Here is a 23,753-nt window from a genome sequence, read left to right on the forward strand (position 1 = left end):
CCAAAGAGAAAAGACCAAGTTTACCCAACCTATCCTCATCAGGCATGCTCTCCAATACAGGCAATGTCCTTATAAATCTCCTCTGCCTCCTCTCTATAGCATCCACATCTTTCCTGTAATGAGGTGACCAGAACTGAACACAATATTCCAAATGGGGTCTAACCAAGGTCTATTTTATCTGTAACATTATTGCACGGAGAATTTGAAGGAGTGAACAGGATGAGCTCGGGCTTTGCAGTTATATTTTGTATGCCAGTGCTTTCACCCATTTGCTTAATTGAAAGCTGAGAACTTTTATTTTCATGAAACCAGCAGATACAATAAATGTACCTACCACTGCAATTGTATCTTGCTGTGTAATACAATGTATTATTTTATTCCTAGTTTTGGTAAGAATCTTACTTTGGATGGATCTAATTCCCCACATCAAAATGAAGAGTGAAATGTTATTTCGGTCTAGATCTTCCATATAGTTCTCTGTGAATTTTTCATTTTTCTCCATTTTAGAAATTTTTTTTCAATTTGAAGTGTTCCTCTGATGCCCCTTGATATCAAGGATTTAAAAGTATAACCACTTCATCAAGTGTTGGCATATGATCAAATGTAAAAGTCAAATGTTAAAAACTGTCTTTTATTTTCCCTTTTGTTATTATATAATTTCCAATAAGATTTGTAGTATTTTACTAGATGTTTTAAAGCTCACAGATATGAAGATTCTACACTTGAGGCTCCGGTGTGCAGGGATATCATTCTTGTTGATCAATTAAATTGGACTTTTGTCATTTTATTTCCTTCCTGGCCTTTATCCAGAAGCATTGCTAGGATTTATTTCCATAGAGATAAAGTTAAATGCTCATTCTATGTGACTTCAAATAATCAGAAGGCTACCTCTAATTTTCATGCTGGATTTGAGAGGTAAGTAAGTTTTATGTTTTGAAATTAATGTCATTTTAACTTGTTTTCAATTTGGATTGATCACTAGGAAATAGATGCAACATCCACAAAAGATGAGAAGTTTTCGACCCACAAATCTATTAGCATTGGAGGTCAACAGCCAGTTGCTGTAGGGACCATTCACATCTCCAAATTGTCTGATGAACAACTCATTCAGGAATTTCTAAGTGGCTCCTATTGTTTCCATGGGGTAAGATTCTAGACCTGGTATTTTTGTAAAAATGCTGATAACTGTTTCAGATCACACCATCGGTTTCCAAGAAATTACAGTAAAAACAGAACTGATAGATCAGGTCAGCAGTTCTTTGGGTTGCCATGGTGATAAGTGATTGAGTTGCAGGCCAATGTATTTTCATCAGAAATATTATAAATGCATTCACAAGTCAAGGATTTACAAATGTGTAATTCCATGAAAAAGTGTAAATTACAAACCTCAAGAGAAGTTTTTGTAAATTGACAACAGAATTCAAAGGTGATAAATTTGTACATGTCTGCACTTGGTCCACAACAATGGTTATTTTGACCATGATGCCTTTTGTGAATTAAATCTTACTATTTTCCTTGAACAAATGCATAGCATTGAGGTACCAGTATCTGCAAAATCATGCCCCCCCCCCCCCCCAGTATTGTTTATTTGATCTTGATACCAAAAGTTTGATGTTTATCAAGTCTGTGAAAGAATTAGAAATAAAACTTTTCTAATTATTTGAGACAATTAAAATTGTGGAGATATTTTCCTACTTCATCCCCAAGTTTTTGTAGCCGCATAATTTAAGATTCAAGGAAGCTACAGCATGGGCTGTATTGCCCGCTGGCCAATGGTTAGTGCGCAGTAAAGAGGAGCCACTGTTAACTGAAAAAATGTTTTAATATATCATAAAAGGAGCTAAGGCCTCATAAGGAGCATCTAATGTTCTTCTAAAAGCTTTGTTCTTCTAAAAGCTTTGTTCCTTATAAGTTATTTAGTTAATTTCTTGTGATATTTGTTTTAGATTTTAAATTTAGACATACAATACGGGAACAGGGCAATTTCAGTCAATGAGCCCTTGCCGTCCAATTACACCCAATTGCCCTACAACTCCCGGTACGTTTTGAAAGATGGGAGGAAACCAGAGCACCTGGAGGAAACCCACGCAGTCATGGGGAGAACTTAAAAACTCACTACTGACAGCATGGGATTCGAACACAGATCTCCATCGCTGGTGTGTAACAGCATTGTGCTAGCCACAATGCTATCCGTGATTTGAACAGTACTTTTTTTTTTGTCACTTTGAAATGATTGAAAGAACAGAGCATAATTGATCTTGTCACAGTCACGTACTTAAATTCATGCGTGTATTCTTTGTTTGTAAGCTGTGGTAAATCAGTGCTGTTGCACCCTGCTACTTCTCTAATTCAGCATACCATTCTGGAAATGTGCTTTTTATTTTACTATATTGAAGGTTAAAATGCACTTAAACTAAGATGTGTTTTTCACTGTTGTATGGACAGGGTGTAGGATGGTGGAAGTATGAATTCTGCTATGGTAAACACGTACAGCAGTATCATGAGGTATGTGTGGAATCTACATTTATTTCATATACAGTGGAAATGCAGTTTTAGAATTTTGAGATTATCACTGACAATAACAAGACTCAACATTTTTCAAACTGAAGTGGAGCTTTGTTTTTTTTTTAATGCATAAACCATGGTGACAGTGTGTTGCTATTTGGCAATAACAACATGCCTTAACTTAAAATTTGCCCAGTGATTCATGTTAAAGAAAATGTGAATATACATATAGGTTTAAAATAATAGTGCCTGAATTGTTTTTCTATTATATTTCAGAAAAATTTTAAAGCATGAAAAAAATTGGAAATGTTTCCATGATTCATAATTTTCCTAAAAGGAATGACTAAGCCAGGAGTACAATTAAAATTGCAAGACCAATCAATGTACATTGAATTAAAACAGATCCTATCCCTGATGTAACAAATGTTGGTACTTGACTGAAATAGTGATAGAATATTTGTCAAACTAATCCAGAGTATCCCTATCACACACATATAAACCCATCCTTGGCCAAACAGCTGATTTGTTCGGTTCTGACACAGGGTGCACAGTATAGAAAAATGAATTTTTAAATATATATATATATATATATATATATATATATATTTTGTGAGCATTAGAATGTTTTTCATTTTGGACTCCAGTTTTTCTTTCATCTATTGCTCACTGATGAGGAAAAGTACAACCAAGATACAGAATACAGCACACCCATCAAGGTGCCTTTACCCTTGAGTAATTTGTCTTTTACTTCCATCGCTATTTTTCTTCTTTTCCATTTCCTCCAATCGTATCTTTGAGAGAGATTGCAACTTGTTGCCCAATTGAGGACTAGTGCAAGGACAGATTAAGAGGATTCACTCAGTATCTTTGCTGCCTGGATGCAAAATTTCCTATCCCTTCAGTCAGGGAGGATTTAAACCCAAGCCAGTATCCATACCACTGCACCTTCCAGTTTTTCCCTGCTACTGCTGGACTGCAGTTTGTTGAACAAAACCTTACTTTTCGAGGCACAGCGATAACTATGCCTGCTGAATAATTGTTTGTGTATCTGAAGGATAAAGGAGCTGGCAAAAACATCATAGTGGTTGGAACCTGGAATAAAGAAGAGCATATCACATGGGCAGCAAAAAATTCAGCCAGGTCATATCAATGGAGAGAGGATGGAACACAAAAAGTCAGGTACATTTATAGCCTTGTGATATGTTAATTCTTTTGGCCTTGAGAAATAATGGACAATTCTGATCACCACATTTTGGGGCAGTTCATTCATCAGTTGCTGTGAGTAAACAGTCAATGCTAGAGGTAGTGGTAGAGGCTGGTTAAAAATAGACATTTAAAAGACTCTTAGATAGGCAGCTGGATGTAAGAGAAATTGTGGGCTCTGAGGTAGGAAAGGGTTATATTAATGTGGAGTAGGTTCTCGTATACCCTGCTTTACAAAATAGGAGCATTCCTATCGAACCTTTCTTTTTTTTTTAATTTTTTATTTTTCACACCATAAATCACAATAGCCATGATATACACTTTTTCTTTTTCACACATTTACAGTGACTTTTTCTCCCCCCCCCTCCCTCCTCCCAAGCCACCCCCCCCCCCCCTCTCATCCATTTTAGGTATACAATCTAGGTTGCATTAATTCAGTCATACAATGTTGTCATTCAACAAAAATACACCAGAAATTCTACAGAGTCCATTCTTTTCTTTCCTTCTCCTTCCATCAACTTAGGTAATGTTTGTCCCCGGTAGGTTTTCGCTATTGTATTTAATGTAAGGCTCCCATACTTGTTCGAATATTTCAATATTATTTCTTAAACTATATGTTATTTTTTCTAATGGAATACATTTATTCATTTCTATATACCATTGTTGTATTTTCAAATTATCTTCCAATTTCCAGGTTGACATAATACATTTTTTTGCTACGGCTAGGGCTATCTTAACAAATCTTTTTTGTGCATCTTCCAAGTCAATTCCAAATTCTTTATTTTTTATGTTACTTAGGAGAAAGATCTCTGGATTCTTTGGTATATTGTTTTCTGTTATTTTATTTAATATCTGATTGAGATCTTCCCAAAATTTTTCTACTCTCTCACATGTCCAGATTGCATGAATTGTTGTTCCCCTTTCTTTTTTACATCGAAAACATCTATCAGATACTGTTGGGTCCCATTTATTTAACTTTTGCGGTGTAATGTATAGTCTATGTAACCAATTATATTGTATCATACGCAGCCTCGTATTTATTGTATTTCTCATCGTTCCAGAACATAATTTCTCCCATGTTTCCTTTTTTATCTTTATATTTAAATCTTGTTCCCATTTTTGTTTAGTTTTACCATTTGTTTCCTCATTCTCCTTTTCTTGCAGTTTAATATACATATTTGTTATAAATCTTTTGATTAACATTGTATCTGTAATCACATATTCAAGGTTACTTCCCTCTGGTAAACTCAAATTGCTTCCTAATTTATCTTTCAAGTAGGATCTCAGTTGGTAATATGCCAGCGCTGTATCTCCAGTTATATTGTACTTATCTCTCATTTGTTCAAAGGATAAGAATCTACTTCCTGAAAAACAATTTTCTATTCTTTTAATCCCTTTTTTTTCCCATTTTCTAAAGGAAAGGTTGTCTATTGTAAAAGGGAGTAGCTTATTTTGCATCAATATTAGTTTTGGTAATTGATAATTTGTTTTATTTCTTTCTACATGAATCTTCTTCCATATATTGAGGAGATGGTGTAATACTGGAGAAGTTCTATGTTGTACCAATTTTTCGTCCCATTTATATAATATGTGTTCAGGTATCTTTTCCCCTATTTTATCTAATTCTAATCTCGTCCAGTCTGGTTTTTCCCTTGTTTGATAAAAATCTGATAGGTACCTTAATTGTGCGGCTCTATAATAATTTTTGAAGTTTGGCAATTGTAAGCCTCCTTGTTTATACCATTCTGTTAATTTATCTAGTGCTATCCTCGGTTTCCCCCCTCTCCATAAAAATTTCCTTATTATTTTCTTTAACTCTTTGAAGAATTTTTCTGTCAGTTGTATTGGCAATGCCTGAAATAAGTATAGTATCCTTGGAAAAATGTTCATTTTAATACAGTTTATCCTTCCTATCAGTGTTAGTGGTAGCTCTTTCCAATGCTCTAAATCGTCCTGTAATTTTTTCATTAGTGGATTGTAATTGAGTTTATATAATTGGCCTAGATTTTTGTTTATTTGTACACCTAGGTATCTTATTGCCTGCATTTGCCATCTGAATGGGGATTCCTTCTTAAATTTTGAGAAATCCGCGTTATTCATAGGCATTGCTTCACTTTTATTTACGTTTATCTTGTATCCCGACACTTCTCCATATTCCTTCAATTTCTTATATAGTTCTTTTATTGATAGTTCTGGTTCTGTTAAGTACACTATCACATCATCCGCAAATAGACTGATTTTATATTCCCTGTCTTTTATTTTTATTCCTTTTATATTATTATCTATTCTTATCGATTCTGCTAGTGGTTCTATAGCTAGCGCAAACAATAATGGTGATAGTGGGCATCCCTGCCGCGTTGACCTGCTTAAGTTAAATTGCTTTGATACACGTCCATTTACTGTCACTTTCGCTAACGGTCCCTTATATAATGCTTTAATCCAATTAATATACTTCTCCGGTAAACTGAATTTTTGCAATACTTTGAACAAGTAATTCCATTCTACTCTGTCGAAGGCCTTCTCTGCGTCTAAAGCAACTGCTACTGCAGGTGCTTTATTTCCTTCTACTGCATGAATTAAGTTAATAAATTTACAAATATTGTCTGTTGTGCGTCTTTTTTTGATAAATCCAGTTTGGTCTAAATTTACCATTTTCGATACCTGTTCTGCTAATCTGTTTGCTAATAGTTTAGCTATTATCTTATAATCTGTGTTTAGCAGAGATATTGGTCTATATGACGCTGGTGAGAGTGGATCTTTCCCTTGTTTTAGTATCACTGTAATTATTGCTGTTTTACATGAATCTGGTAAGTTTTGTGTCTCATCAATCTGGTTGATTACATCCAGGAGGGGTGGTATTAATAGATCTTTAAATGTTTTGTAGAATTCTATTGGGAGTCCATCCTCTCCTGGTGTCTTATTATTTGGTAATTTTTTTATTATCTCTTGTATTTCTACTGTTCCAAATGGTTCTGTTAATTTATTTTGTTCCTCTATTTGTAGTTTTGGTAGTTCAATTTTAGTCAAAAATTCATCTATTTTCCCTTCTTTCCCTTCGTTTTCAGTTTGGTATAATTGTTCATAGAATTCTCTGAAGTTTTCCTTAATTTCTTTTGGATTATATGTAATTTGTTTGTCTTTTTTCCTTGTTGCCAATACCATTTTCTTAGTTTGCTCTGTTTTAAGCTGCCATGCTAAGATTTTGTGTGTTTTTTCACCTAGTTCATAATATTTCTGTTTTGTCTTCATTATATTCTTCTCCACCTTATATGTTTGTAATGTTTCATATTTTATTTTTTTATCCGCCAATTCTCTTCTTTTGGTTGTATCTTCCTTTATTGCTAATTTTTTTTCTATGTTTACTATTTCCCTTTCCAACTGCTCTGTTTCCTGATTATAGTCCTTCTTCATCTTGGTTGCATAACTTATTATTTGTCCTCTAATGAATGCTTTCATTGCGTCCCATAGTATAAACTTATCTTCCACTGATTCCGTATTTACTTCAAAGTACATTTTTAATTGTTTTTCAATAAATTCTCTAAAATCCTGTCTTTTAAGTAGCATGGGGTTTAATCTCCATCTATACATTCTTGGAGGGATGTCCTCTAGCTTTACTGTCAGTATTAAGGGTGAATGGTCCGATAGCATTCTCGCTTTATATTCTGTTTTTCTTACTCTATCCTGCATACTAGCTGATAACAAAAATAGGTCTATTCTTGAGTATGTTTTATGTCTAGTCGAGTAGTATGAGTATTCCTTTTCTTTTGGGTTTTGTTTCCTCCATATGTCCACAAGTTTCATTTCTTGCATTGATTTAATTATAAATTTGGTTACTTTGTTCTTCCTGTTAATTTTTTTCCCCGTTTTATCCATATTTGGATCCAAATTCAGATTGAAATCCCCTCCTATTAGTATGTTCCCTTGCGTATTAGCTACCTTCAAAAAGATATCTTGCATAAACTTTTGATCTTCTTCGTTAGGTGAATATATATTAAGTAGATTCCAAAGCTCCGAATATATCTGACATTTTATCATAGCATATCTCCCTGCTGGATCTATTATTTTCTCTTCTATTTTAAATGGCACATTTTTGCTAATTAATATAGCCACTCCTCTTGCTTTTGAATTATACGATGCTGCTGTTACATGTCCTACCCAATCTCTCTTTAATTTCTTGTGCTCCAATTCAGTTAAGTGTGTTTCTTGGACAAATGCTATATCTATTTTTTCCTTTTTCAGTAAATTTAGTAGTTTCTTCCTTTTAATTTGGTTATGTATTCCATTAATATTTAAAGTCATATAGTTCAGCGTAGCCATTTTATATTTTGTTTATCTTCTCTTTCTGTTTTTTGTAAGGTAAAACATCATGAGATGGGAATGTGTAAGGAGTTACCCTGCCCTGTACAGGGCTGTAACAAGATGTAAATGCATCCTTGTACTTACAAGATAAGAGAGACATTGATGGATTGAGAGGCAGGAAGCTAGCAGGGAAAGGATAGCAACAGTTTTAGTCATTGGACAAGTAATGATATGATGATGTTCTAAGCATGTATCCAAGGGTATAAAAAATCACCATTTTGCTGATAACGGCAGAATGCATTCTCCGACTAACATGTTTAGTCGCAAGTGTTACAATCTGGTAATAAAGAACAAAGAACCCTGATTTCGACTCAGCCTGGTGTTTGTCTCACTCATTCATGAACAAAGCAGACCTAACATTTTCCATCATTACCTTTCCTCCTTTTCCATTTCTGTTTTCTTATTTTCAACTCTTTACCAGACAACATTCCTACAACATCCAACATTTTCCTTATTCTCCTATTTCTATCTTCTTTATCCCCAATCTCCCCTTCCCCTCCTGAGTTGTCCTTTATCCCTTGTCGGACAACCACATCTCCCCTCTCCATTTGGATTTGCGAATCCACTCGCAAGCGTCAACTGATTTTGCAGTGACCGCTCTTTTCCCCCACCCCGCCCCCCCAGAAAAGATTTCACTTTTTATATGTCACAAAGGTCACTCTTTTAATTCCCTCCTTATTCTCTCTATTCCATTACCTTCCCTTATTAATTCTTGTCTATACTATCTATGTTTTCCTCTAATTACAGATACTTTCACGTATGCCTATTGTCTCTATTCACTCTTGTACCTCTTTACCCGCATACATATCAATCGTGGTCATATTTACCCTCATTACCTGTCTTCATCCCTCAGTCTATTTTTGTCTTTACCCACATACATATCAATCGTGATCATTTTTACTCTCATTACCCGTCTTCATCCCTCAGTCTATTTTTGTAATTGTTCTGCAAATTTTCGTGCTTCTTCTGGATCCGAGAACAGTCTGTTTTGTTGTCCTGGAATAAATATTTTCAATACCGCAGGATGCTTCAGTGTAAATTTATACCCTTTCTTCCATAAAATCGCCTTTGCTGTATTGAACTCTTTTCTCTTCTTTAGGAGTTCAAAACTTATATCTGGATAAATGAAGATTTTTTGCCCTTTATACTCCAGTGGTTTGTTGCCCTCTCTTACTTTTTCCATTGTCTTCTCCAGTACCTTTTCTCTTGTAGTATATCTTAGGAATTTTACTACAATAGATCTTGGTTTTTGTTGTGGTTGCGGTTTAGAGGCCAATGCTCTATGTGCCCTTTCTATTTCCATTTCTTGCTGTAGTTCTGGACATCCTAGGGTCTTAGGGATCCACTCTTTTATAAACTCCCTCATATTCTTGCCTTCTTCATCTTCCTTAAGGCCCACTATCTTTATGTTATTTCTTCTGTTATAATTTTCCATTATATCTATTTTTTGAGCTAGTAGTTCTTGTGTCTCTTTAGTTTTTTTATTAGATTCCTCCAATTTCTTTTTTAAGTCTTCTACCTCCATTTCTGCTGCTATTGCCCGTTCTTCCATCTTGTCCATTTTTTTCCCCATTTCTGTTAAGGTCATATCTATTTTATTCACTTTCTCTTCTGTGTTGTTTATTCTTCTTCTTAAATCATTGAATTCCTGTGTTTGCCATTCTTTAAATGACTCCATGTATCCTCTAACAAGAGCAAGTATATCCTTTACCTTGCCTTTCCCTTTATCTATTTCACTGTATTCTTCCTCTTCTTCTTCCTCTGGGTTGGCCATCTGTTGTTTCTTTGGTGCCCTTTCCTCCTCTTCTTTCTTGTTTCTATTGTCTTCTGTGGTCTCTTCTTGCTGCAGGTGTTCTGCAGCTGTCGTTGCCGGCTGTGGAGATCGACTCCCCAGCTGGTCCCCCCTCCCGTCGGTGTGTTTTTTTTCATGCGCATCGCGCATGCGCACTTTTACTCGGCTCTGTGAGCCATTGTTGTAGTTCTTTTTCTACCGACCTGAGGTAGTGGGCTCCTCTCTCCACAGCGGGCCTCTTCGGACAGGTAAGGCCTTCACCTTTTTCCTCCGTTGTCTTCTCTTCCTCTCTTCTTACCGTTGATTTTGATTTTTCTTCTTTTGTCTCCATCTTCTTTCCACCTTTATACTCACTTTTCTTTAACTTGTATTTCTGTGCCTTTGTATTTTCTCTTGTTTTTCCCGACTTTTCTGGAGAGGGCTGGAGTTCACCGTCCGGCCACTACTCCATCACGTGACTCCTCCTATCGAACCTTTCTTAAACTGAAATGGTGTTCCCAGACCCAAAAAATAACCCACCAAATCATACCAAATAAACACATAAAACCTAAAATAACACTAACATATAGTAAAAGCAGGAATGTTATGATAAATACACAGCCTATATAAAGTAGAAATAATGTTTGTACAGTGTAATTTCACTTACAAGGATTGGGAAGACAGTGTACTGTGGCCACTTTTTCATAAAAGTGAACACCGGTTTCTTTGTAAAAGTGAATTTACGTAAAACGAGTATTCGTAGAGCAGGGTATACCTGTTATTAGAGGTTGGCATAACCTCATGGGCCAAAGGACCCAGTATGTTTTATGTTGCAATACAATCTGTATATCAGTTAAATATATGGAAAATCGTCAAAAGCATTCAGGCAACTTCAGTAGTGAGAGGAACAGAGTCAATGTTTTGGGTCAAGGACCCTGTGGCAGAAATGGAAAAGTGAGAAGATGATGTGTTTTGAGTTGTAGAGAACTAGAAAATTGAAAAGAACAAGAAATGTGAGAAGGTGCTGTAATGGATCTGTGTTAATATTAATCCTTAGTTTAATGTTAAAACTATATTTTATCTCGATCTGAGTTAGTTAGTATGGGAGGACACGGCTTATTTACATTCTACAGAAACGTTCTTTGCAGCTGTTAGCTGACTTCAGCAAAAAGACAACACATTAGCATTTTACATACACCTGGTTCTTTGAGATGGAAGATAGAAGCCAGTTTGAGACAAAATGGCTGCTGAAGGATTTATGATGGATTTTTTGAAAACAATAGGTGTTATTTCAGAAGCACCTGTATAAACGCATGGCCATTTTAGCTCTAAGGAGAGCAGTCCTCACAGAGGCACCTTATGAACTTCAAAGACAGAAAAGATGTCACTTGTCATGTAACATGAGAGATTTGCAAGAAATACATTATCAAAGTGAGAGACAAAGAAGTCCGTGTAAGAAAACACACTGTTCTGTTCAGATGCAGAATTGACCAGCAGTTTTTTTTCCTTGAACAAGGGGAAAAGCTGCCTATGTTTACTTGTAACAAAAGGGATACACAGAATAAGTAGATTTCAAAAGTGAAGCCTACTTTTGACTGTCTCTTTAAAGAGGACAGTTCCATTGTTTGGAAAACAGATTCCAAAAGTCTTCATTCAAAAGAAGATTTGATCCTGGGAAGACGAGACTTGTATTATCCTTTTCATAGAAGATGATCAGTTCTGTTTGAAGAATATTTCTAAAGGAAATCTCATCGAAAGAATTGTGAGTTTAAAGAAGCCTGAAGATATGATGTTTAAAAGTGCTTTATAATTATTTCTGAACTGAAAATTATCAAAGACCTTCAAGCAAGACTAAAATGACACTGAAGTTTTAAAATGGACTTTTCAGAGAGGGGCTTACTCACTATGCACAAATCTAGATGTGTGTCTGTGTAAAGTTTAGAGATAAGTAAGAAATGTTATTAATAGTTTTGTAGCAGCCGAGTGGGTGCACTGTCGCCGGCACGGTTCTTCAGCGGGCACATGGAGCCATAGGACAGACAACTGGTTACTCACCCATTTAATGGACTGTACGTGTGCAGTGCTGCGTGCTGAGTATCGGCACGTTGATTTGCTGAGTCTCCTGCTGGAAGACACAGGACTTTCATGGTGCTTAATTTAAACCTGCCGGTCCCATGGATCGGCGGCAAACTCCTAATGATGTCACCACCCTGGAGCCTAGGACGTGAGGTATATAAAAGAAGCCTATAAAGTCTAAATAAAACAGTCTTGTGTTGACTAACCTGGTGTATGTGTATTGCTTTGGTAGCTCTACCAAGGTAGCTGCAACAGTTTAATAAAAACTATTTTGAATTTACCATTGTCTGGTGAATTTCCATTGCTGCCCTTTGTAAGTGCTAACAAAGTTCCTTTAGTTCCAAAATTAAAAGGGTTGTTAGTTCATAGCAGAGCCAACCAAAATTGTCAAGGTTACATTTATAGTATATTTAAAAGATTGTAAGTAATTACTGCTATATCCATGAAATCCAGAGTGTGGAACAAAAGTGGCATTAGTTCCAAGGGTGGCGAAGAACCTAGATAAAAGACCAGGTGCTTCTTCTCATTTTGGTAGAGGCAGAGGACAGGTAGGTCAGAGACACTGAATTGGTGACAGGAGGCTGGAATATTGAGTAACTGCATACTGATTAGTGGGTCCTGCAAAGCAGTCTCACAAAAGTCTTGCGTTTGCTGACTCCAGGGAAGGTGGGACCACATCATCCACTGAAGCTACCTGGAATACTGGGCATTTCCAGCAGTTGTTGTTTCTGATTTGTTCCCAGCATTTGTGATCTGCACCAATGTAGAATCTTTGCTGTGTGCCTGAAATGGTGAACTTCTCCATTTTACCATTTCATTGCAACATTTTCAATAATTTTGTCACTTCTATTCAGGTGTGGCCCATCGTGCAGAACTATAACAGTTTCATTGATTTGCAAGCCATTTACAAATTAAAGTAAAGACTAGATCAATTGTTTTATTACACTTTGCACAGCAAAAGTCATAATTTTTGTTTTTCCTAGATATCAATGTAAGATTTTATTTCTTTATATTTTGTCATAATTAAACTCCCATTAGTCCAGCAAGCTTGGGACTTTAAAAGTTATTCTGCTTAATACCTCAACAATACACATACCATTTTTTAATGCTACTCATTAGTATAATAATTTTTAGTGAGTGCACAGGTTTCATGGAAATGTGGGGAATGGGACCACAGTATGTTCATGAGAGTGTGGGAATCAGAACAGTGAGTCAGAATGCCAAACCATCAAAGTTTTCAAACATTCTAATGGCAGATTATAGATTTTACTGTGGAGATTTATATTGGAATTTCAGTAGAATATTCATGAAATGGTCTTGTGAATTTGGAAATTGATTATCTAATATTGTGCCATGTTACGGATGATTCTTTTCTTTTACAGAGCTGTTTCGCATTTCTATGGAAATGGAGATCTTTGTGATTTAACAGGAGAACCACGACAAGTGGTTGTAAAATTGAAGTAAGTTTAGTATCAGTGACTGTGTAGCAGCAACTACGGTAGATGCTACTAAATAAAGGCAAACACACACAAAGGTTGTCAACTCAAGACTGGTTTATTGCAGACAAACACAGACCTTTTATTCCCTGCCTGTTAATGAGCTTGTTAGTGAACAGCTGCTGGTCCTGTGGACCAGCAGGTTAAAGCTATGAGACATTATTGCCCCACACCTTTAGGCAGGGGCTTCATCTGATCCACTCGCTGTACTTTGGCGCCCAGCACTGCTAGCCCGTGATGTGTCAGATAAGTCTGTGAACTGATGGTGGCGATTCGCAATACCACGCTGTGCGCCTGCTACATCACCCCCAACCCAGAATTGTCACTGTAACTTAAGATGCCAGATGTGCTTAACTTAGGCGGACATCCACATCGCCTGGGTTGAGGGCACTGAACTGGTGAAGTAGGGTCCATATAGGTGGGTTTATGTCTGTCCACTCTGAATAGCTGCGGATGCCATCCTATGTCTAATATATATACCACTCCATCTTTCTTAATCACACAAAATGGTCCTTCATATGGTTTTAGTAACAGTGCCCCTGGAACCTGTCTTCATACGAATACAAATTCAGTGTTTAATAGTGATTGGGGTACTTGTTGCCTAGGTTTGCCATGCCAGTTGGTAGAGGAAGGTTTGCTGTTAGCAATACCCTTGTGGAGTTGTTGCAGGTCGTCCATGTCTGAATTACTTGTGAAGTGAATATCTCCTGGAACCATAAGGGTTATACCATACATCAATTCTGCAGATGATGCAGACAGATCTTCTTTTGGAGCTGTTCATACTCTTAGTAGAACCCAAGGTAGTTCATTGACCCAGTTGGGGCCGGTGAGTCGGGCCTTCAGTGAAAATTTAATTTGTCGATGGAAACGTTCCACCAGCCCGTTGGACTGCGGATGGTACGCAGTAGTGTGGTGCAATTGTGTACCACAAAAATGAGCCAAGGAAGCCCATAACGCCGAAGTGAACTGTGGTCCACGGTCTGAAGATATGTGTGTAGGCCTCCAAATCTAGCAATCCAATTTAAGGTGAACGCTCTATCACATGCCTCAGTATCACTGACTGGTAATGGAATGGCCTCTGGCCAGCATGTGAAGCTGTCTACTACCCTGACAATATACCTCATGTCCTATGATACTGGTAATGGTCCAACCAGATTCACGTGCACATGCTCAAATCTGTGTATTGTCGGGAAAGGCTGCAGGGGTGCCTTGGTGTAGTGTTGAGTTTTCGCAGATTGGCAGGATATACACGTTCGTGCCCATTGCCCATGCCACATGTACTTGTTTGACATTATTTTGACTGAAGTCCTGATGGATGGGTGCGATAGATTGTGAATGTCATCAAAAAGATGCCGTCCCCAAGGTAATGGGACCAATAGTCGAGGATAGCCCAGTGATACATCACAAAGGAGTTCTGGACTAACTTGTTGTGGTGCCACCTATTGAATGTCGAGTCCAGTAATAGCTGTGCTGTATGCCTGTATATCCAGATCTACGGATTGTGCCGCAGCCAGTTCAGCAATGTTGACTCTAACCTGAATATGGCACACACTTGATCTAGAGAGCACATCTGTGACCAGATTTGTCCTTTCCCGAAATATGACGTATGTCCGTAGTAAACTCCGAAATGTAGTACAAATGTCGTTGTTGACTTGCTGACCAAGGATCTGTGACTTTGCTAAAGGCAAAAATGAGTGGTTTATGGTCTGTGAATATGGTGAAATGTCGACCTTCCAAGATATAGCGAAAGTGCCTTATAGCCAGATAAAGTGCTAATAGTTCTTGATCAAAGGTGCTGTACTTCATTTCCGCTGGTCTTAGATGATGACTAAAGAAGGGGCTGATAATGGCCATTGACCTACTGTTCCAGAACTGCACCCTCAGCTGTTCCCGAGGCATCTGTGCTAAACGTCAAAGCAGCTTCAGGATTTGGATGCGTAAGCATTGCTGATTTGACTAATATCTCTTTGGCGGACATAAATGCGGCCTCTGCCTCGGCGGTCCAGGTAATGTTTTTGTTTGGAGCAGAGCTGATGTCAGACAGGGGTCGCAGGATGTCAGCAATCCCAGGAATAAATCTGTGATTAAAAATTTATCATTCTCAAAAACTTATGTACCCCTTTGACAGTGACAGGTCTGGAGAATGTACGGATGTCGTCTACCTTGCCTGCTAATGGAGATTATGCCGTCTGCTGTAAGTTTATGCCCTAAGGATTCTATGGTTGACTTGCCACATTGACACTTGTCAAGGTTAATTGTCAGACCAAAGTCTTGGAGCCATTGGAAAAGGCGGTGCAAATGCAGACAGTGATTTTGCTCATTTTGACTTGGTACAAGGATGTCATCCAAGAAAATATACGCAAAGTCTAAATCTCTGCCTGGAGCGTTCCATAAGCTGCTGAAAAGTTTGCGTGGCATTCTTTAAGCCAAATGGCATTCTGAGGAATTCAAAAAGACCAAACGGCATAATTGCTGTTTTGGGAATATCATTCTCATGAATCGGTATCTGATGTTATCCCTTAACCAAATCAATCTTTGAAAATATGCGGCAATGGTGCAGATTGGTGAAGAAATCCTGTATGTGTGGAATTGGGTATCTGTCAGGTGTAGTGACATCATTAAACGTACAGTAGTCGCCCCAGGGCGACTTCTTGAAGACTGCCTGTCTTCTTGAGTACCATATGCAAAGGTAAGGCCCAAGGGCTATTTGAGCGTCAGATGATACCAATTCTTCCATTGCTTTAAATTCTGCCTTTGCTTGCCGCAATTTATCAGGTGCCAGACAAAAAGCCCTGGCATGGACCGGTGGGCCTGATGTGTCTATGTAATGAGACACACCATGGGCTGTTCTTGAGGCATTGAAGTTAGAGGTGAGAATATGGGGAAATACGTTGCATAGAGTATATGTGTCCTTGTGTAACGTATGTACTCTGAGCTGTGAAACTCTCCCCTTGATGCACACCAGTGGATATGTCTGAAAGGTGGTGGCATGAACTAATTTTCTGCGCTTTATGTCTACCAGTAAGTTGTGGGAACGTAAAAATTCCACACCCAAAATGGGTTGGGTGACAGAAGCGAGGACACAATTCCAATGGAATATGATTCCACCTACTCCGATTGCGTCTTGTCTAGTGCCGAAACTTGGAATGGCAGTTCCATTCTCCGCTCACAGGGACAAGTGGCGTTTTTTATGCATCCTTTCAAAATAGGTCAGCAGGAGCAAACTAAGTTCAGCACCTGTGTCTACAAGGAATTTGCGCTTACCTGCATTGTCCTGAAGATACACTAGGCCTGTATGTACACCAGCTGCCGAGGCCACTACTCCCGACTACAACTGCTGTATTCTCTGTAGTCTGAATGATAGGTAATCTTTAATACAGGTTTACCCTGCTTTACGAAACTACAGCGTTCCTACGGAACTTTTCATGAGCTGAAATGGCATTTCCAGACCCAAAAATAACCCACTAAATCACACCAAATAACACATCAAAGCTAAAATAACACTAACATGTAAAAGCAGGAATTATGATAAATACACAGCCAATAAAGTAGGAATATGTATGTACAGTGTACTTTCACTTATCAGAATCAGGAAGACAGTGAGTTTTGACCACCCCGCTGACCACCCAATGATTGCCCCACCAGTTGCTTTTTCATAAATGAAATTTCTTTCGTAAAAGTGAAAACTGGTTTCTTTGTAAAAGCGAATTTACGTAAAACGGGTATTCATAAAGTGGGGAATACCTGTATTTTCAAACTTAAGATCTTTCTGGGCTGAATTTATTTTTATATGTAATACCTTTGTCACAGGTGCAAGGAATCGGAATCACCACATGCAGTCACAATCTACATGCTTGAGCCACAAACCTGTCAATACATTCTAGGAGTAAGTAAAGATTAATTGTTTATAGTATTTCACAATTACATTGTCTGTGCGTTTTTCTATTTTAGAAAAAAAACATACTCTTGTTTATATTTTTGGGCAGAAAATGTATCTGACCTATAAATGGTCTTGATGACTTTCCAATGGACACATCTTGCAAATAACCATATAACAATTACAGTATGGAAACAAGCCATATCGGCCCTTGTAGTCCACACCGATTTAAGTGAAACTCCACTAGTTCCACCTACCTGCTCCCTGCCCATAACCCTCCAACCCCCTCACATCCATGTACTCAACCAACCTCTTCTTAGATGAAAAAAATGACCCTGCTACAACCACCTCTTCCAGAACGTCATTCCACTCAGCCACCACTCTCTGAGTGAAGAAGCTTCTTCTTATGTTACTTCTAAAGTTTTGCCCCCTAACCCTTCACTTATGACCCCTTGTTCCAATCTCTCCTACCCTCAAGGGGAAGAGCCTATTCTCATCTACTCAATCTATTCCCCTCATAATTTTATATACCTCTATCAAATCCCCCCTCAACCTTCTACGCTCCAATCTACTCAATCTTTCTCTGTATTCTAGATACTGCAATCCAGGCAACATTTTAGTAAATCTTCTCTGCACCCTCTCTACCTTATTGATATCCTTCCTATAATTTGGGGACCAGAACTGCACACATTATTCCAAATTTGGCCTCACCCATGCCTTGAACAGTCTCAGCATCACCTCCCAGCTCCTATATTCTATGCTTTGATTTATAAAGGCCAGCATATCAAAAACCTTCTTCACCACCCTATCTACATGAGAATCCACCTTCAAAGAACGATGAACCATTATTCCAAGATCTCTCTGTTCCTCTGCATTCCTCAATGCCATTCCTTTTCACTGCATATGTCATGTTATGATTATTCTTCCCAAAATGAAGCACTTCACAGTTATCTACATTAAACTCCATCTGCCACCTTTCAGCCCACTCTTTTAAGCAGTCCAAATTCTTCTGCAGACCCTGAAAACCCTCCTCACTATCTACAACTCCCCCTATTTTTGTATCATCTGCATATTTACTCACCCAATTTACCACCCCATCATCCAAATCATTAATGTAAATGACGAACAACAAAGGACTGACTCAACACCAATCCCTGAGTCACACCGCTCGTAACTGGCCTCCATCCTGACAGACAGTTATCCACCATGACTCTCTGGTGCCTATCTTCCAGCCACCATTGAACCCATCTAATTATCTCAACATTAATCCCTAGTGCCTGAACCTTCCATGTGGAACCTTATCAAAAGCCTTACTAAAATCCAAATAGACTACATCTACTTCTCTACCTTCATCATCCTTTCTAGTCACTTCCTCAAAAAATTCAACAAGATTTGTCAAACATGACCTTCCCCTCACAAACCCATGTTGGGTGTCCCTGATCAGTCCCTGCCCCTCTGAATACTTATACAGATTATCCCTAAGAATACTTTCCATTAGTTTACCCACCACCGACGTCAAACTTACTGTTCGATAATTGCTGGGCCTACACTTGGAGCCCTTTTTAAACAGAGGAACAATATTTCATTTGTTTTGAACACAGTATCTTAAACATGCATGTATTTTGGTTTTTACTGAGCAAACGATTTTTACTATCATCAAAATGAGAAATAACATGAATTTAAGGTATACCCTTTCTGGAAATTAATAAATCATAGCAAGGTTTCTTGTACATGAAATCTAGGCAGGAATATTACTGTTCTTAAAATATGATTATTAATGTTGTAAATACCGTCTTCTCTACATTGAGAGGCTTTGTGCAGTGAGTCAGCTGAGATGTACAACAATATACTGTCTCAGGTTCTACTTTGTTCATTACATGGAGGATATTGATGTTGCTCATGGCATTGAACTCTGTGCCATATCCTAATTGTCTGCTACTTTATTCCTTAGGTGGAATCACCGATAATTTGTAAAATTCTAGATACAGCTGATGAAAATGGATTGTTTTCACCACCCAGTTAAACAGACTGGATTTCTGTTAGTAGAAGAAAACTGGCATTTCCAAATACTTTGGATTGGGCACATAGTATGAAAATTGAACATTTATTGCATATCTGTTCCTTTTAAAATTGGACACTTGGAAATGAGTATTTCACAGACATTTGTGTGAAAATTAACAGAGGAACTGATCTACAGTGATTGTAAATATACTATAAAAAGAATCCATTGAAATATCTTTGAATTTGTATAACATTTGAAATAATACTTGAAACTTGTACATCTGCTGTGCTAATTGTAATTTTATGATGTAAATTTTAAATTTATTTTTTTCCAGATCTTCAAGGATCATCCTTGTGTTAAATGTTTGCTTTTCTTGCAACATGGAAACATTTTGAATAGTTTATTTACTGCATCCCAGCTATTGCAGACATTAAATCTTTCTCATAAACATCTTTACATTAATTGCTTTCTTTTCAATGTTTATAACACTTTGAAAGTATTATGACATCTGATTCGCCGTATTTAAAATAAATCTCTTACCTGAGAATAATAAAATGAGCTAATTTGAATGCAACAATGTATAATTCACACTTGTATTATAAAAATGCATATAGTTTTCTTATGTCTGAATAAATATTCATGTGCAAGTTGTCAAATGGTTCAGTGGGTAAATTCATTTTTAGTTTAGTTTATTTGTGTAGCACATTTAAAATAACTCGCGTTGACCAAAGTGCTGCATAGATCATAATTACATCTCATCTTGATCAGCCATTTAAAGTGCTGTATGAAACGAGAATCCGAGGTTTAGAATTGTTCATACAACATGGTAACAATCAACAATCACCTCAAAACACTTGTGAAAAAAAAAATTACAACTTCAACCTGGATTTAAGAGAGTTGGAAGGGGCTGATTTGATAGAGGGAGGAATGTTGTTATTGAACAAATAGTGCACATTGATTATAGATTCTGCTCAGGTTGTGACAGAGATCTGTTTTAAAATGTTTGTACGTAACCTACTCTAACAACCCTTTCCCAATTTATCTCCCCAAAACATATCTATATACTCTGTCACAAGGTGCATATCTGTGCAAGCTGATTATCTGCAGATTGGGAAGTTCTGAATTCATCCCCTGGTCTATTCTTACATCACAGTGACAGTTATCAATTAGGCTCAAGGTTAGGTGAAGATTTGGTAGGAAACAAGAGAAAAGTATTTAATTCTACTGAGTAGTAGTCAAAAGGTCTTGTAGAAGCACAGAGGTGCAGGCATATGAGAGATATAATCCAGTGAACTGTGAGAAGGTGTTTTGGCTGTGACTATTATCTTCTGTATTAGATGTGGTGGGACAAGTACAGGTGAAAATAGTCAGTGCCTTTATTAGGTGCTAGGGTAAAAGGAAGCCTTATTTGGCTGAACTGAGCACTCTAGCATTTTGCCTTTTGGTTTTAAATCTCAGCAACAGCTCTAATCAGCTTTTCATATGTAATGGAAGATTTAAACCATGTTTTTTTACCTTTGCAGCTTTTGCTTCTGCAAGGCTGAGAACCTGCTTGTTTTTAAGAATCAGGAGACATAAGCTAAATTCTACCGAGGGGCCAGAGATGCAGTTATCTGACAAAAAAGACATCTGTGTACCAAGAACATTTAATCTTCCTGCTTGTTTTGGTCACAGACTGTCAGAGGCCTAGCCTTGATGCAAAATAAACCATTGTATTCAAAGTGTTAAGCTGAAAATTATGTTATTCAATAGAAGCCTAGGCATGCTAGCTTGCTCGCTTATATTTCTGTGCTGGGAATAGGTGCTTGGGTAAGCAGTTTTTGGGTAATATAAGCCATGGTCCCGCTGCTGAAGTTTGAGACTCTCCGAGAGGTGGCAACATTTCTTAGCAAGAAGAAGAACTTCTAGAGTCCAGCCAACGACCCGGTCGGGGGAGGTGGAGAAGCTGCTACCGGCGCCCCGACAACCTACTACAAATGTGCAGTCGTTGCCTCGCTTCGGCAGTTGGGACCAGTCCAGGTATTGATAAGTATAATTGGGAAAGGCTTGCATAATGTAGTTTGATATCAGCTTTAGAATTTGTAATAAAGATTTGTATAAACTGAAGTGCTCTTGGTGTGTGTGTCTATTTTCTTTTGGTAGCTCAAACACTGTGACCAATCTAAAACGAACAAAGTTAGAGGTACAAGTTTACCCAGGACATCATACTTTTCTGTCCTTTTGTTTCATCCAGCTCCATTTGTTGCTTCCTAATAAAGCAACTAGACTGCTCCATAAATAGTGGAATCACCTTGTTATCTGTACCCTCACCCTATCAAAAGTAGTATTCTTATCCTATTTATTGTTTCTACCACCTTCCCGCCCCGGACAAACACAAACTTCGTATTTCTTTTTCCAAAGAGGTCATCTAACCTGTTGAAGATTTCCAACCTTTTATTTTAGTCATTTTGATGTGGGCAGGTAGAGTTGAAAATGACAGCAAATGTTGAAATGGGAAGCAGGGCTGAAGAGATGGTGCAAGGAGGCATGAAGAGCGTCTCTTGCTTTACAAAAAGCCTAATCTAAATGACTACTAATTCTGACTATTTCACGTTGGGTAGATGCAGTATTTGTTCAAACTGATTTGCATTGAATAATATCTCTTGGCTTTTTTGATGGGTGAATTAAAACAATTTCTATTTTTTTTTAATTTAAATGTAACAAGCCAATTCGGCCCTACGTGTCCATGCCACCCAATTTGCACCCCATTAAACTACACCCCGGTGTTTTTGAAAGGTGGGAGGAAACCCAAGCAGACACAGGGAGAATGTACAAACTCCTTACAGACAGCTCAGGATTTGAACCCAGGTCCAGTCCTGAACACAGGTGTTGCAACTAAGAGGCTCCATCAGGAATAGCTGTAGAAATTTTAATTTTCTTATTAATGAATCCTGCTGAGAATGTTTTAGCATTTCAAATTGAATGTTGGAGAACTAACTTCAAGTAATTAAATCTGGAATTAAAAAAGCTATTAGAAATAGTGACCATAAAATTATAGTTCGGCTTGTATTGCAAGAGGGATAGATGGGGCAGAATTTGTCAGGCCTGTCCAAGAAGGTTTCTTTTTTTTTTAATTTTTAATTTTTCACACTAATAACCATATTAACCAAAATATACACAAACATTTCCCTCTTGAATATAGTGTCATTTTCTCCCCTTTTTCCCCCCTCCCCACTCACTCAGCATTCAACATATACAATACCATAAACCCATTAAACATTTATTTATGAAAATAAACAAGAAAATTGTGTCATCTACTTTTACACACTGGGTTATTCCACTTCGTCTTCTTCTCATTCTGTCATTTTAGGTGGTGGAGGTCCGTGGTAGGCCCTCTCTGTTGTGTTCCATGTACAGTTCCCAAATTTGTTCAAATAATGTGACTTTATTTTTTAAATTATATGTTATTTTTTTCCAATGGAATACATTTATTAATTTCTATGTACCATTGCTGTACTCTCAGGCTCTCTTCTGATTTCCAAGTTGACATACATTTTTTTGCTACAGCTAAGGCTATCATAATAAATCTTTTTTGTGCTTCATCCAGTTTGAGTTCTAATTCTTTACTTCTTATATGACTTAGAAGAAAGAACTCTGGATTTTTTGGTATGTTGCTTTTTGTGATTTTATTTAATACCTGATTGAGATCTTCCCAAAATGTTTTCACTTTCTCACAGGCGCAAATTGCATGTACTGTTGTTCCCATTTCCTTCTTACAGCAAAAACATCTATCTGATACTGTTGGATCGCATTTATTTAACTTTTGGGGCATGATATATAGCCTGTGTAACCAATTATATTGTATCATGTGTAACCTCATGTTATTATATTTCTCATAGTTCTGGAGCATAGATTTTCCCATATTTCATTTTTTATCTTTATGTTTAGATCTTGTTCCGACTTTTGTTTGGGTTTATAGCTTATTTCATCATTTTCTTTTTCTTGCAGCTGATGTACATGTTTGTTATAAATCTTTTAATTATCATTGTGTCTATAATACGTGAATCTTCTTCCAAATGTTGAGTAAATGGTGGAGTACTGGTGAACTTCTATATTGTACCAGTTTTTCATCCCACTTATAAAGTATATGTTTAGGTACCTTCTCCCCTATTTTATTTAGCCCTATTTTGGTCCAATCTGGTTTTTCCCTTGTTTGATAAAAATCTGATAGGTATCTTAATTGTGCTGCTCTATAATAATTCTTAAAGTTTGGTAGCTGCAAACCCCCTTGTTTGTACCTTTCTGTTAATTTATCTAGCACTATCCTCAGTTTCCTTTCCCCCCCCCCCACCCTTTCCATAAGAATTTCCTTATTATTTTCTTTAGCTCATTGAAGAATTTCTCTGTTAAGGGAATTGGTAACGATTGAAATAGGTATTGTATCCATGGGAAGATATTCATTTTAATGCAATTTACCCTTCCTAT

The 23,753-nt window shown here is 37.3% G+C and overlaps 1 protein-coding gene across 4 annotated transcripts in view; it reads left to right on the forward strand.

The window, feature by feature from the left end:
• erlec1 (endoplasmic reticulum lectin 1) overlaps positions 1-19,897 on the forward strand; it is a 36,246-nt gene extending 16,349 nt beyond the window's left edge. For 2 of the 4 annotated variants that reach the window (XM_069931407.1, XM_069931408.1), the window contains exons 9-14: positions 983-1,144; positions 2,446-2,505; positions 3,560-3,684; positions 13,297-13,374; positions 17,221-17,296; positions 19,239-19,895. In XM_069931407.1, coding sequence (XP_069787508.1) covers positions 983-1,144; positions 2,446-2,505; positions 3,560-3,684; positions 13,297-13,374; positions 17,221-17,296; positions 19,239-19,310 — 573 coding nt within the window. In that variant the 3' untranslated portion in view covers positions 19,311-19,895. Of the gene's footprint in view, positions 1-982; positions 1,145-2,445; positions 2,506-3,559; positions 3,685-13,296; positions 13,375-17,220; positions 17,297-19,238 lie in introns of all 4 variants that reach the window. The other 2 variants (XM_069931409.1, XM_069931410.1) reach the window with 1 other exon arrangement.
• Positions 19,898-23,753: the final 3,856 nt, after the last annotated feature.

The sequence above is a fragment of the Narcine bancroftii genome, chromosome 4, assembly GCF_036971445.1.
Source record: "Narcine bancroftii isolate sNarBan1 chromosome 4, sNarBan1.hap1, whole genome shotgun sequence".
Taxonomy (NCBI): Eukaryota; Metazoa; Chordata; class Chondrichthyes; order Torpediniformes; family Narcinidae; genus Narcine; species Narcine bancroftii.